The sequence below is a fragment of the Triticum aestivum genome, chromosome 3D (genome assembly GCF_018294505.1).
Source record: "Triticum aestivum cultivar Chinese Spring chromosome 3D, IWGSC CS RefSeq v2.1, whole genome shotgun sequence".
Lineage (NCBI taxonomy): Eukaryota > Viridiplantae > Streptophyta > Magnoliopsida > Poales > Poaceae > Triticum > Triticum aestivum.
In genome coordinates, this window is record NC_057802.1 from 579,827,597 (window position 1) to 579,840,808 (window position 13,212).

The 13,212-nt window shown below is 47.2% G+C and overlaps 1 protein-coding gene across 1 annotated transcript; it reads right to left on the reverse strand.

Moving 5' to 3' along the window:
* Window positions 1-9,596: 9,596 nt before the first annotated feature.
* LOC123080644 (probable inactive purple acid phosphatase 16) lies at window positions 9,597-11,272 on the reverse strand. Its single transcript, XM_044503572.1, has 5 exons — window positions 10,961-11,272; window positions 10,618-10,845; window positions 10,260-10,536; window positions 9,989-10,163; window positions 9,597-9,893 (listed from the first exon to the last, which is right to left on the reverse strand). Exons 1-5 carry the CDS (start codon window positions 11,181-11,183, stop codon window positions 9,684-9,686), a joined length of 1,113 nt encoding a protein of 370 aa, XP_044359507.1. The 5' UTR covers window positions 11,184-11,272; the 3' UTR covers window positions 9,597-9,683.
* Between the last annotated feature and the right edge of the window lie 1,940 nt (window positions 11,273-13,212).

Sequence of the window (13,212 nt, forward strand, 5' to 3'; positions counted from 1 at the left end):
ATTGGGGTGCAACTATGAAAGATGAATATGATGCCCTTCTGCAGAATAACACATGGCAATTAGTTCCTCGTCCTTCTAATACAAATATCGTTTCGGGTAAATGGGTTTTTCGCCATAAATTTAATTCTGATGGGAGTCTTGCACGTTATAAGGCTCGATGGGTATGTCGTGGTTACTCTCAGCAACACGGCATCGATTATGATGAGACTTTCTCTCCAGTTGTCAAGCCCAGCACTATCCGCACTGTCCTTAGCATCGCCGTCTCTTCTTCCTGGCCAATTCATCAGCTAGATGTCAAAAAAGTTTTCCTTCATGGCTCTCTTCAAGAAACAGTCTATGGTCAACAACCTCTTGGCTTCGAACATTCCTCCTATCCTAATCATGTTTGTCTTCTTCAAAAATCTCTTTTTGGTCTTAAACAAGCACCACGTGCCTGGTTCCACCATTTTTCTACTTATGCTCAAACCATTGGTTTTACCCCTTCCCATTCTGACACTTCACTCTTCACCTTTCATCACAACAACAACACTGCTTATCTTCTTTTATATGTTGATGATATTATCCTCACAGCTTCTCACAACAATTTTTAGATCATATTATCTCTCTTCTTCGCCACGAATTCTCTATGACGGATTTAGGTCTTCTTCACCACCTCTTAGGTATTGCTGTTATCCGTGACTCCTCTGGTCTTTTCTTGTCTCAACGTCAGTACACTCTGGATCTTCTTTCTTGTGCTGGTATGCTTGATTGTCAAACTTCTCGTACCCCCGTTGATACAGGTTCCAAACTCTCTGCCGATGGTGATCCTTTCTCTGATCCTTCTCTTTATCATAGTCTTATCGGTGCACTTCAGTATCTTACTCTCACTCGTCCTGAAATTTCTTTTGCTGTCCAACAAGCTTGTTTATACATGCATGATCCTCGTATTCCACACTACAATCATGTCAAACGTATTCTTCGATATCTCAAAGGCGCACTAGACTTAGGTCTTCATATCAACAAATCCTCTCCCACCTCCTTGACAGCTTACTCTGATGCAGACTGGGCTGGTTGTCCAGATACTCGTAGGTCCACATCCGGATTTTGTGTTTATCTTGGTAACAATTCGGTTTCTTGGTCTTCAAAAAGGCAGGTTACGGTCTCCCGCTCGTCTGCTGAAGCTGAGTACCGTGTTGTGGCTCACGCGGTCGCTGAAATGGTTTGGTTGCGCCAGTTGCTGTCGGAGCTGCACCATCCTATTGAGCAAGCTACCATTGTTTACTGTGATAACATTTCAGCTGTCTACATGTTAGGGAATCCGGTTCAACACCATCGCACCAAGCATAATGAGATCGACATTCATTTTGTTCGAGAGAAGGTGGCTCTCAGCCAAGTTCGCGTTCTCCACGTACCTACTTCTGCCCAGTTCGCTTATATCTTTACTAAAGGTCTGGCGACTACTCCATTTCAAGACATTCGTTTTAGTCTCAACATCGTCGAGCCTACCGTTGACACTGCGGGGGATGTTAGAATACAATTTGTAATAGGATTAGGACTCCTACTCGGTTTGTAATAGGGCTAGGTCAGGTGCGGCTTGGCTCTTATATATACCTCTTGTACTGTCACAATACTGTATCAACAATTATTCAATACAATTCTACACTTACATAGAGCCAAACCCGGTCAGCGCTGATATGATGTGTGCTGCCACTTTTGATGTTGGTCTGGCTCTATGTGTCTAAAGACTAAAGTGTCGGCGCTGATCAATATGCGTCGTGCTGATACGATGGTGTGTGTGTCTGGCTCTATGTGGTCGAAGCGTGCGCGAAAGGGAGCGGCGCTCGCCTCTCTCGATTTTTGCTACCGCTGCAGATATATAGGAGGGTTGTCCTGGTCTGTTTTTCCGCCGGCTTCTGCTCTTCAACAACGTCTAAGAGCATCTCCAGCCGTTGGCGCCCCCAGGAGGCATAAAAATCGCCGCCTGGGGGCGAGCCGGCGGTACAATCGGCGCTGGGGGCGGTTGGGCATCCAGTCGTCGCTCCCAGGTCGCCCCCAGGCGCCGATATTGGTCCAGTTTTCGGCCCACTTTCGGCGAATAAAGGCCCCATATGGGCGAGAATCGGCCCATATTCGGCGTGGTTCGTCGTGGTTCGGCGTTGAATTCTTGACGTGAATATTTTTTATCACATAATTCATCACAGAAAATCAAATAGTGCAACAACAAATAGTTCAATACAAATTATATAGTTCAACAAATAAAAACTCATATTCGTCACACGTCGCGCCCGGGCGTCGCCCTTGAGCCTCCATAGGTGCTCCACCAGATCCTGCTGCAGTTGATGATGCACATGTGGTTCTCGGATCTCCTGACGCATACTGAGGTAGGCAGTCCAGGTTGCCGGTAGCTGGTGATCAACTTCGGCTAGAGGACCCTGCCTGTAGTATGGTTCAATGTCAAACACTGGCTCTTCCTGCTCGCTCTCGATGATCATGTTGTGCAAGATGACACAGCAAGTCATGATCTCCCATATTTGATCTTTCGACCAGGTCTGAGCAGGGTACCGGACAACAGCAAATCGAGATTGGAGCACACCAAATGCCCGCTCGACATCCTTCCTGCAAGCCTCCTGCACCTTGGCAAAGTGGGACTTCTTGCCTCCTGGCACATCGTTTGAGATAGTCTTCACAAATGTAGACCATCTCGGAAAGATGCCATCAGCTAGGTAGTACCCCTTGTTGTAGTGTCGCCCATTGACCTCGAAGTTCACCGGAAGAGAATGACCTCCAACAAGCTTGGCAAAGACAGGGGAGCACTGCAGCACGTTGATGTCATTGTGAGTTCCTGGCATACCAAAGAAGGAGTGCCAAATCCAGAGGTCCTGTGTGGCCACCGCCTCAAGTACCACACTGCAACCGCCTTTGGCGCCTTTGTACATTCCCTGCCAAGCAAATGGGTAGTTCTTCCATTTCCAATGCATGCAGTCGATGCTTCCAAGCATCCCAGGAAATCCTCTTACTGCATTCTGTGCTAGGATCCGAGCAGTGTCTTCCGCATTGGGTGTTCGCAAGTATTGCGGTCCAAACACTCCCACCACTGCCGACAGAACTTGTAGAAACACTCAATGGTGGTGGACTCGGCCATGTGCCCATAGTCGTCGAGTGAATCACCGGGAGCTTCGTATGCAAGCATCCTCATCGCTGTCGTGCACTTCTGGATCGAGGTGAATCCAAGTTTGCCGGTGCAATCCATCTTGCACTTCAAAGCTGTTGAACTCCCGGATGAATTCAAAATCCTGAGGAAGAGCTTTCGGCTCATCCGATAACGGCGCCGAAATGTTTTGTCGCTGTGCAGTGGAGCATCGGCGAAGTAGTCGGAGTAGAGCATGCAGTAGCCTTCGAGACGATGCCGGTTCTTTGCTTTCATCCGCCCCGGCGGCGAGCCACCTCGCTGCGGCCTTTCATTGCTCGCCAGCAGGGCGGCGAGGACCATGAGATGTTCCTCTTCCTGGACGTCGGCCTCGGCTTCCTCCTCCAGCAGCGCGGCGAGCGCTTCCTCGTCGTCCGAGTCCATTGCCGAGGCAGGCAAATCGCCGAACATCTTGCGGGCAAGGTGGGCGCGCACCCGCCGCTACACCGCCCCTCCGCAGCCGGAGACGCCGGAAAAATCCCCAGCCGGTGGCGGAGGGGCTACCTCGGCGAAACCTCTGCTCTTTTTCTGGCGGGAATGGGCTATCTAGTGGTGGCGGGCGGTGGGCGGCGCCGGGATACAGCCGGTTGGCGGCCGAGCGCGCGGGGGTGGGAGGCGAATCTCGAAGAAAGACTTGACTTTTCGCCTAACAGTGTGGGCCAGACGTACTTTTCCCTTGCGTCGGAGCCCCCGAGCGCCCCCAGTGCTCCGGGTTCGGCCTGCGATCGCCGGGCCTAAAAACGGGCCGAACCGGCGGATTTCAGCGTCCTGGGGGCGTGACTGGGGCGTTTTTTCGGCGCCGGCGCCGAAAAAGTCGCCTAAGGGGGCCTGTTGGGGGCGCGGCTAGAGATGCTCTAACACATCTAAAAAAGGACAAACAACAATGGAAATTAAACATGTGAACATGGGAGAGGGACCATGCTAAAACTGCTCAAATTATAAAAAAAAAACTCATACGAAGAATGGCGCGGCAAAGCGCCCAACAACTTCTATCTGGCACACTAATAACCAAATTAGCAAAAATAGTACTCCCTGCGATATAGAATAAGTGGTAATTTACTTCATACTGTGATATAACGACACTAACATGAGCCAAACTCAAGATTATTCGTTGGAGCCACCTGCACCAAAGCCTAACTAAATCAAAGACAAAGTATGAAATAGCAGTAATAGCAGCAATCCAAGATATCCATTTACTCCCAAACCCCCTCAGGGTCAAGAGTTCAGAGAGGAAATCTAGGTTAAGAAAATCAAAAGCTTAGTCATAATCAAGCTTTAGCACCAAGCCCTGCTCTTTGCCTTCATGGACAGAGTGCAGGACTTCATGTGCTGTAACCACACTCTCTAAAATGTACCTCCCTTTTGAGGAAGGCAGACTGATTACAGGAGATCTGTCTGTTTAGAAGAGCATTAATCCTATTGGTAAGTACTTTAGTAAAAACCTTAAAACTGCAATTTAGAAGACTAATAGGTCTAAATTTTTTCATACTAGTAGCCTCAGCCTCCTTGGGAATAAGGGAGAGGATGGCAAAATTCAACCTATAGATGTCTAACTTGCCTTCATGGAAGTCCTCAAACATATCCATAAGGTCATGTTTGATCACATCCCAAAATTTCTGGTAAAAAAATAAGGGGATGCCATCAGGGCCAGGGGCCCCATTAGCATAAGAGCTGAAGACTGCATTTTTGACCTCTTCTTCAGTAAAAGGTTTTTGCAGTGCGTCATTTTCACTATCTGTTACTTTCTCATCTTCAGAGAAAAAGTCACTATCCAGGGAGCACTGCCTATACTAGAGTCACCACTAAACATATTTTTATAATAGTCTTTAGCTATTTTTAGAATATCAGACGTGTCGGTGACTAGCCCATCAGGGCCTTCGAGGGAGTGGATGTAAGTTTTCCTCCTTCTTTGGTTAGCCACTGCCTGGAAGTAACTAGTGTTTCTGTCTCCTTCTTTAACATCTCTATCTCTAGATCTCTGTCTAGATTTGATCTCCTCCTTTAGCCAGTGGCTTTGGAGTTCTGCAAGGATCTCCCCCATTCTAAGCTGCTCTTGTTCAGAGAGGCTAGAGGATTCCATCTTCATATCTAGTTTGTCATATTCTTCAATTAGTTTATTCTTGTTCCTCATAAGCTCAGCCTCTTCATTTCTGCTCCAACCAGTGGTTGTTTTCCTAAACCTCCTGACTTTTTCCTGCCAAATGTCCATTGAGGTTTTGCCACAGGTTGGGGCATTCCAGCATCTAATAGCCATGCTCTGGAAGTCCTCTCTAAGGAGCCACCATTTCTCTACTTTATAGCTAGGAGTTCTAGCCTAATGATTCAGCCATGAGTCCCACACTATGGGTGTGTGGTCACTCCCTAGTCTAGGCAAAGCATTACTAGTAGCTAGGGGGAAGAATTTATCTAGCTCTGTGTCACAAAACAACCTATCTATAGTGGACATGATAATGCCTTGTTGATTATTAGCCGAAGTGTATTTTCTACATGAGAGTTTGATCTCCAGTAAACTCCAGATCTCAACCCAAGCATTAAACTTATCACTCCACCTATGGTTGATATTACCATTACTTTTGTCATGGTTATATCTAACCAAGTTAAAGTCACCTCCTACTAAGGTAGGTGTCATATTATCAACAAACAGAGAGTGTAGTTCTGAAAGGAAATGATCTTTCTTATCATCATAGGAAGACCCATAGACTGTAATAATTCTAAATTCTAGAAGATTACTTCTCATCCTAACAGTACAGGCAACTGAAAATTTGCCAATGTGCCAATCTAGGATGTCAAAAACATCAGTGTCAACCCCTACCAGTATTCCACCCGCTGAACCTACAGCAGGCAAAAGATTCCAGAAAAAGCTCCTATTGTTTGCTAACGATTTCAGGAAAGAATCAAAGAAATTATCTTTCTTAGTTTCTTGAAAAACCTACCATGGAAGGTTTAACTTTGTTAAAATAACCTAGAATGAGGGTTTTTCTCCCTGGGGCAGTGATGCCTCTGATATTCCAGAAGAGGCAATTCATGACATCACAGTTTTCTCAGGGTGCTTGCCCTGGTTGTAGTCACAAGCAACAACCCGTGTATCTAGGCTTGTATGAGAAGGACACCTAGCTACTTTACGAGAAATAAAATTATTCTTAAAAGGCTTACTAGGAGTAAGATGAGAGCAATCCAACTCAACATTCCCTAGTGTGTTGGGTTGGATAGCCTTATTCATCATAATGACAGAACTATCTACTTCTACTCCAACTTTCTTAGCAATCTCTATGAAAGAAGGATTATTGAAAAAGGAAAAGATATGCTTGTTTTTACCTTGTCTAGCAGTTTCCAGGTCCTTCACTTTCTTGAGCTCCTGTGCTTTCTCCAGAATTGTTTTGCCAGTTTGAGCCACTCTTGTGCTGCATCTAGAAGCCTGGGTAGGCCCCCATATTTGCTTCAAAGAATTGGCCTTGGACAAGGTGGGGAACTCAGCTTCATACTTTTCTAGAGGAAGCAAGTTTGATTGTCCCCCATCCCCCAAGTGCTGTCATTTGGAACTCCCATCTCATTGTTCACATCTAGAGTGCACAAGTTGTCTTCCTCCATTTCCATTTCCCTCAGAATGGAGTAACATTGCTCATCAGAAATAGAGTCTTCAACAATTCTGTCTATCATGGTTTTCCTAGCTTTTTGGAGGGATTGTGGGAGCTGGCTCTTTAGGAGGGAGGGGTGTTCCACTCCAGCAGAAGGGCAGGAATCAGGCATTTGCTGCAGGAAAGCCAGCACTGCCTGCTTTCCAAGGTCAGAGTCATTTCCACTTTTCTCCCCTTGTTCAGACCTGGTACTTTTACTGGATCTGTTGTCTTCAGTCCTATGAGAGGTTCCTGGATCAGATTGGATATCCTGCCCTCCAATGTGCAGATCTTCATTGGTGCCATCTCTATTCTCATCATCTCTATCCACCTGAGTAGAAGGCTCAACCTCAAAAGGCAGCTTGTAGAATTTACCATTGATGCCAAAGGTTCTATCCTTAGGGATTTTGCTAGCATCTCTACAGGAGATCTTGACTCTAATCACCTCAAAGAAACTGTTGAAGCTATACTGCCAATCTACATCAACCAAAGTGCCAAACACTGATGTGATCTGGTCAAGAATGCCCCATTCACACCATTTTGGATTGATTTTCAGCCAGACTACTTGTTGGGATGCAGTTGCAGTAATCTCTCCTTTCCAAACCTCTACATTCACAGTGACATTGCTTCTGGGGAGGCCAAAACATGGGTATCCAGCTACTGGTTCTACTGGAATTTCAGGTGGGAATTTGGCTAGCATTGTCCAATTGTCAAGAGCATTTACCTGCCATGGCCAATTAGTCTTGTAGATTTCAGAGAATTCTTTTGCAAGGTCCTCTTTACTGATCTCTCCATCCTCAATGAAAACAATCCCCACATTCTTGAGCCTCCCAGAGTGCTGTAAGTTTATGTCAGCCATGTCAACATGATAAAACCCAAGACCTGTGGCAGCACTTCCAAAATATCTAGCAGCAGATGGTGCTTTTTCTTGACTGGGAAGCTCTCTTCCTGATGGGTGACCATCTTACATATGAAGCAGGCCCTGGTCTTTGTGCATTTTCTTTTCTCGTGACCAGGTTCTCCACAGTTGCTACAGACTCCCTTAAAATAGGACATCAGGGCACTAGTGTTGTCTGCAGCCATCGATCTAATCTCCTGCTTTTTTTGTTTTGCTTGCCCATGCCTTTAGAATTGCCCTGCCCAGCGATCGCAGAGCTCCCTGATCCTTGACTGTTGTCACTGACAGAGTTCCCTTGATCCACTTCCTGCTATGGCAGGTGCTGCTGCGGGAACCATGGAGGAGGCATCCCCTGCCATGGCCGCAGAGGGGGAAAACCTCCATGGAACTGGCCATTGAAACCCCAGGGTGGAGCCTGCCCTGGAAATCCGTAGCCAAAACCAAATGGGGGTGGTACCTGATTGATTTGCGGTGGTGGATCTTGCCACTGCTGCTTCTGCATCTGGCGATCACCATCTCCTCGCCCTGGCCTATTCTTTCCTCGCCCTCTTCCGTGGCCCGTGTCCATGTCGCTCTCCAGAGTGGTGGTGGCGGCAGCAGGGGGAGGATTGGGGGAACGTAGGCTGGGGGTGGGTTTTTTTTTAGCTCCAGGGAAACCCTAGCTCCAACCACCCCAAAGCTTCCAGAAGGGGCCGGAAGCCAGGCTGGGAGCGTGCTGCTGCACCCCACCTGGGCTCCACTACTTTCCCCTTTTTCTCTTTCCATATGCCTCTGCTTTTGACCAAGACCGAATTCATAGCAGCTACTGAACCCGAATTGAGGGGGGTTTGATGGCCTCACTGCATCTTCTCCCTCCGGTAGTTTGCCAGCGGAATCGGAGTTTGTCACTGCTGGGGCACCCAAGGTTGGATCTCCCAGAATGCTTTCCATCGAGCCCTCTAAAACAGATCTGTTGTAGTTCTCATGGAAAGCGCCCAGGATATCACTTCCTCCGCAGAACTGCTTCTCCCCTTCAGCTGCAATCGGAATTCCTCTTCTGTTGCTGCAACTAGAATCCTTATCACGAGCTTCTGTGGGTTGTCTCTCCCCTGACCTGGGATCCTCAACTCCCTTCTCAACCTCTCTTTGTGACCAGCAATCAGAGCTTGCTCTCGACTGGTGCGGTTCAGCTCTGACAGAGAGGGGGTTGGATCTATGGCCGCAGCTATTCCCTAACTGGTATAGTGAGACTGCACCGAGCATCTGCCACAGATACGCCTGATCTTCAGTCTGGAAGTGCAGCTCATGCCCCTTATCAAGCAATCCAGCAGCCTTGCAACCAGCCAAAAACCTACTTCTGGCCCCGGCAGTCACGGGCAGCATTTTTGTCTGATTGCTATCATCACCCTCTACCACTCTCCCAAACAGCAAAACTGGCTCCTGGCTGCTCGGAGCAGAGTCGCTATCACCATCATCTAGTCCGAGCTCGCTGGCGGTGGAGGCAACTGGTCCAAGTTCGGTGTTCAGTTGAGTTTTCTGAGAACGCATGCCCAGCGGTGACTCTGCACCGGCTCCGTGGAATTCGCTTCTGTCACTGCCCATTGGAAGATTTGGGCAGGCTTCTGCTTCCAGGGCTGAGGCATCCTGGATTTCTCCTCTTCCGTTGCTTCCATAACGATGATCTCCGCCAGCAGCCCTGTCTCGAAATCGATTCTCCTTTGACAAATATGAATGTCGCGCAGCATCTCTCCCCTCAGATTCTCGTGCACCACCGCCTTCTACTTCGCCAGTCTCATCTCGCCGAGGCACTGGTGCACCCTGCTCGCTGGATCCTGGATTCGATTTGTGCGCGCAAGTTATAGGATCTGGGGTGGGAGGGCGCCCGACGGAGGGGAGCGCCGCCGGCGAGGTGTCGGAGGTGGGGTGCGGTGGGGCGCGGTGGGTGGGAGCGGTGGGATATCATCGAATACAAAGTTACAAATTGTTTGCATTGTGCATACGATTCTGAATCCTATCCGAATCAAACTCAAGACAATGTAATATGGCTGTGCGTGCTCCCGTTCTCCATCCGTATCCAGGAGTGGACAGAGAACGGCTTCTCGGCTATCTCAACGATCCTTGCCCCTCTTGGCCAGTCACCATATCCGCCGTGACCCGTGTGGCGCGCGAAACACAGCCAGAGTTTCTCGTACGGGCAGCACCAGTCGAGCCCGTGGTTGTGCCCCACGAAGATCGCCTAGGTACACATCAAAAGGTAACCACATTACACAACTTTGAGAGATATGATCCGGCATGTAGTTCATCAGAGTTTCAGACAAAGTAGTATTATACTTTAACTGAAGACCTCTTGGCAAGAGCGTCCATCACGCCCCATTCGGCTTCTTGTGGCGCCACATCCTCCTCGTTGAGAGAACCAACGCAGGGCTTGCAGATCTCAGTCTTAGACTTTGGTGCCACCTTGACGTATGCTGTACTTGGTATGTGCCAAAAAATCAGCTCAGGAATCCTGCAGAAAAGATTATCCAAATTGCAACATCAACATGCCAATGTCACTATGTCAGCTCAATTGTTGAGTAAGAATTGTCGCAAGTTAGTTTTTGACCTGCCATCTGGATTGAGGGACTGAGACTGGTTACCGAACCACCGGACCTGTGCAGAGGATATGACTTCCGGGTAGGATCCACCGCCCGAGTCGAGGAAATACATGAGCAGAGCAGGGTCTTGTTGCTTCTCGTGCGAGAGCACCTGCAGAACGTAGTTGGAGACGCCGGGCCAGAGCTCCTGGGGCCCGACCGACGAGCGCGATAACCCGTCTGCACCGTCGCGGTTGAGCTCGGTTTTCATCAGCTCGATGCGCGGCGTCCCTCTGAAGCTGCACCCTGAAACATTCACGGCGCACACACTACTTCCCGCGGACTGGTTGAGTACAGAATTCAGAGGGATTTGGAATGTTCTGTTACCTGAGGTTTGCATGGCCGCCGCTGATAGGCAGTGCACGGGCGGGATGCCGGCGGGGGAGAACCACTCCGGCGGCCACTCGAAGGGCATGTCGTCGTGGTTGCCGAACACGGTGGACCACGGGACGCCCCTGCGTCGGGAATGAGAAATGGCCCTGTCCCAGTAGAGGGTCGCGTTGGGGATCGGCACGTTGTTGGCTGTCACGAGGTCGCCGAGGTACACCACGAAGTCTGCCAATAATACAGCACAAGAGTAATTTGGAAGGTAAAAATTCAGAGAAAAGCTGGAATTCAGTGAAAAATTCAGCGCAGCTCACGCATGGGACGGGGCAGGGCAACTGATAACCTGGCTTGTCGGCGTCCAGCACGGTGGCCATGACATGGTCCGAGGCGGCGTCCTGCGCGGGGCCCCAGTCCGTCCAGGCGTTCTCGCCGTAATGCAGGTCCGCGAACAGCGCCACCTTGAACCGGCCGCCCGACGCGAACCGCAGCGGCGCCGGCGACCTCAGAGCCAGCGCGGCGGCAAGGAAGGCCGCTGCAGCCGCGAGGCGGTGCAGCCACCACCGCATCTGGTGTGATCCGTTCTAGGTGGTGGTTGAGCTGTGAGGCGTTAAGCGAGGCCGTGGCAGAAGGCCACGATCCAGTGTCTGGAAAAAGCTTCAAAATTATTGGTGTGCCATCACTGCCGCCGCTCCTCGATGGGTCACGGTCACAGTCGACACACAAGGCCACTCTCGTGTCGTGGCACCTCCTGAATTTTTTTTTGTAGAATAAGTGCCTCGTGAAGTTCGTACGTTAGATTATCATCATCAAGAAAATAACAAAAATATACTAGTACTGTACTACAGAAAGCCAGAGCGTATGCGTAGGTTCATCGTGTCGTTACTTAGGCCAACTGACGGCGATGTTCAGGTTGGTTTATCAGAAGAAAGGCAGAGGCATCAAGAATATCCTCTAGGCAACAAGAATAAGAATATGCCAGGCTGGTGGCGATTCGATCGAGCTAGATAAAGTTCCTGCCACGTATTTATGCTTCCGAATACACCGTAGTTTGATCGCTTGTGCACTATCTGCTGAGAAACAGTGGGTTTAAAAACACACGCGCGCTTGCACGCATGCAGAGGTAATAGTGACTTTAAACTACGTTTCAGCAAAACAACAACATCAGACAATTATTATGAATAAAACATTCTTGCAAAAAACAGAAATCAAATGAAGAATAATCACTATATAAAACAAGGCCAAGAAACGAGAATAGTACGGATAATCCCCGCAAAGGACAGATAAGTAGCCTGTGATGCGCTAAACCCCCCCTTGCTTCGCAAATTCACCAAATGCCACATTCATTTTATTTTTCTCTTCATCAAAGCTTAGCATAATACGCAGCCTAGGACAATAGGACAGTGGCAGTTGCGCAGGAAACGTCCTAAATACCTTGTATTTATTTTCAAATTGCACGGGCAACATATTTAATACGTACTATTTATTTTGAAAATATATTTCCATGATTCCATAAATTCTAACATTGTACATACTTAGTATATATTATGTTGCTCCTTCTATCCAAACAATTTATAATTCAAGTTTGTCCTAACTAAAAACAAAATCAGGTTACAACACCTAATCCGTTTCAGCAGATTCATCATAAAATAATTCCATACTATTTGATATTGCGGATATTATAATATTTTTCGTATGAAATTGATCAAACTTAAAGAAATTGAGCTTAGGTCAAAGTTAGAACTTCAAATAGTTTGGGAATCATGGAGTAACCACTAAATTATTGATTTGCGCGAATGGCTACCAACTATACTCCAAACAATCAATCTATAAATCATGTCAGTGCAGAGATGCACCCACTTTGGAAAAATAAACACCGTCGGGTGGTACACCACCATAGATTTAGAATGCTATGCTTCTCATCAATAAGAGATGATCAAAGACACTAGATAGATTGATGGAAGCAATATTAAGCATTTAAATAATAAATGAATGCAATGACTATACCTTCGCATATCAATAAGCATTTGAGAATTATTTTCCATTGGTATTGTATATGTTTGTTTAACATGTTGGTATACAGAAAAGCTAGCAAGTTAAGCAAAAGCAACCAAAAAGAACAATATAGTTGTATAAATAGTAAGAAAATACATTGAGTGTATTAACTGTTTGGTAGTAGGACTCAACCAATAACTAAACATTAGGAATCTTGTAGCTGATTTCTAATGTTAGTTTATGATATCCGAAGTTAGTTTAGAAATCTTGTGACCGGCAACTAATTTAGGTATATTATAATGGAGTAGAAAACAAATGGTATGCTAGCAATGGTTATATCTGCACTAAATTTTTAATAATAAATGATTCTTGACCATGGTCAAGACACATTCTGTAGTATTAGATGATGGTAAAAAGCACTGATATATACATGTATGAAAATGAAAAACTTCCATCCCATGGCTCTGAATATAACAGCAACATTAGTTGAACAAAAGACAAACAATAATTGTACAGAGCAGTAAAGGAAAATAAATATAAAAATGTCATCTACAAATTGTAGACACTACCCTCGTCAATACTAGAATTTGAATTTCAGACTGT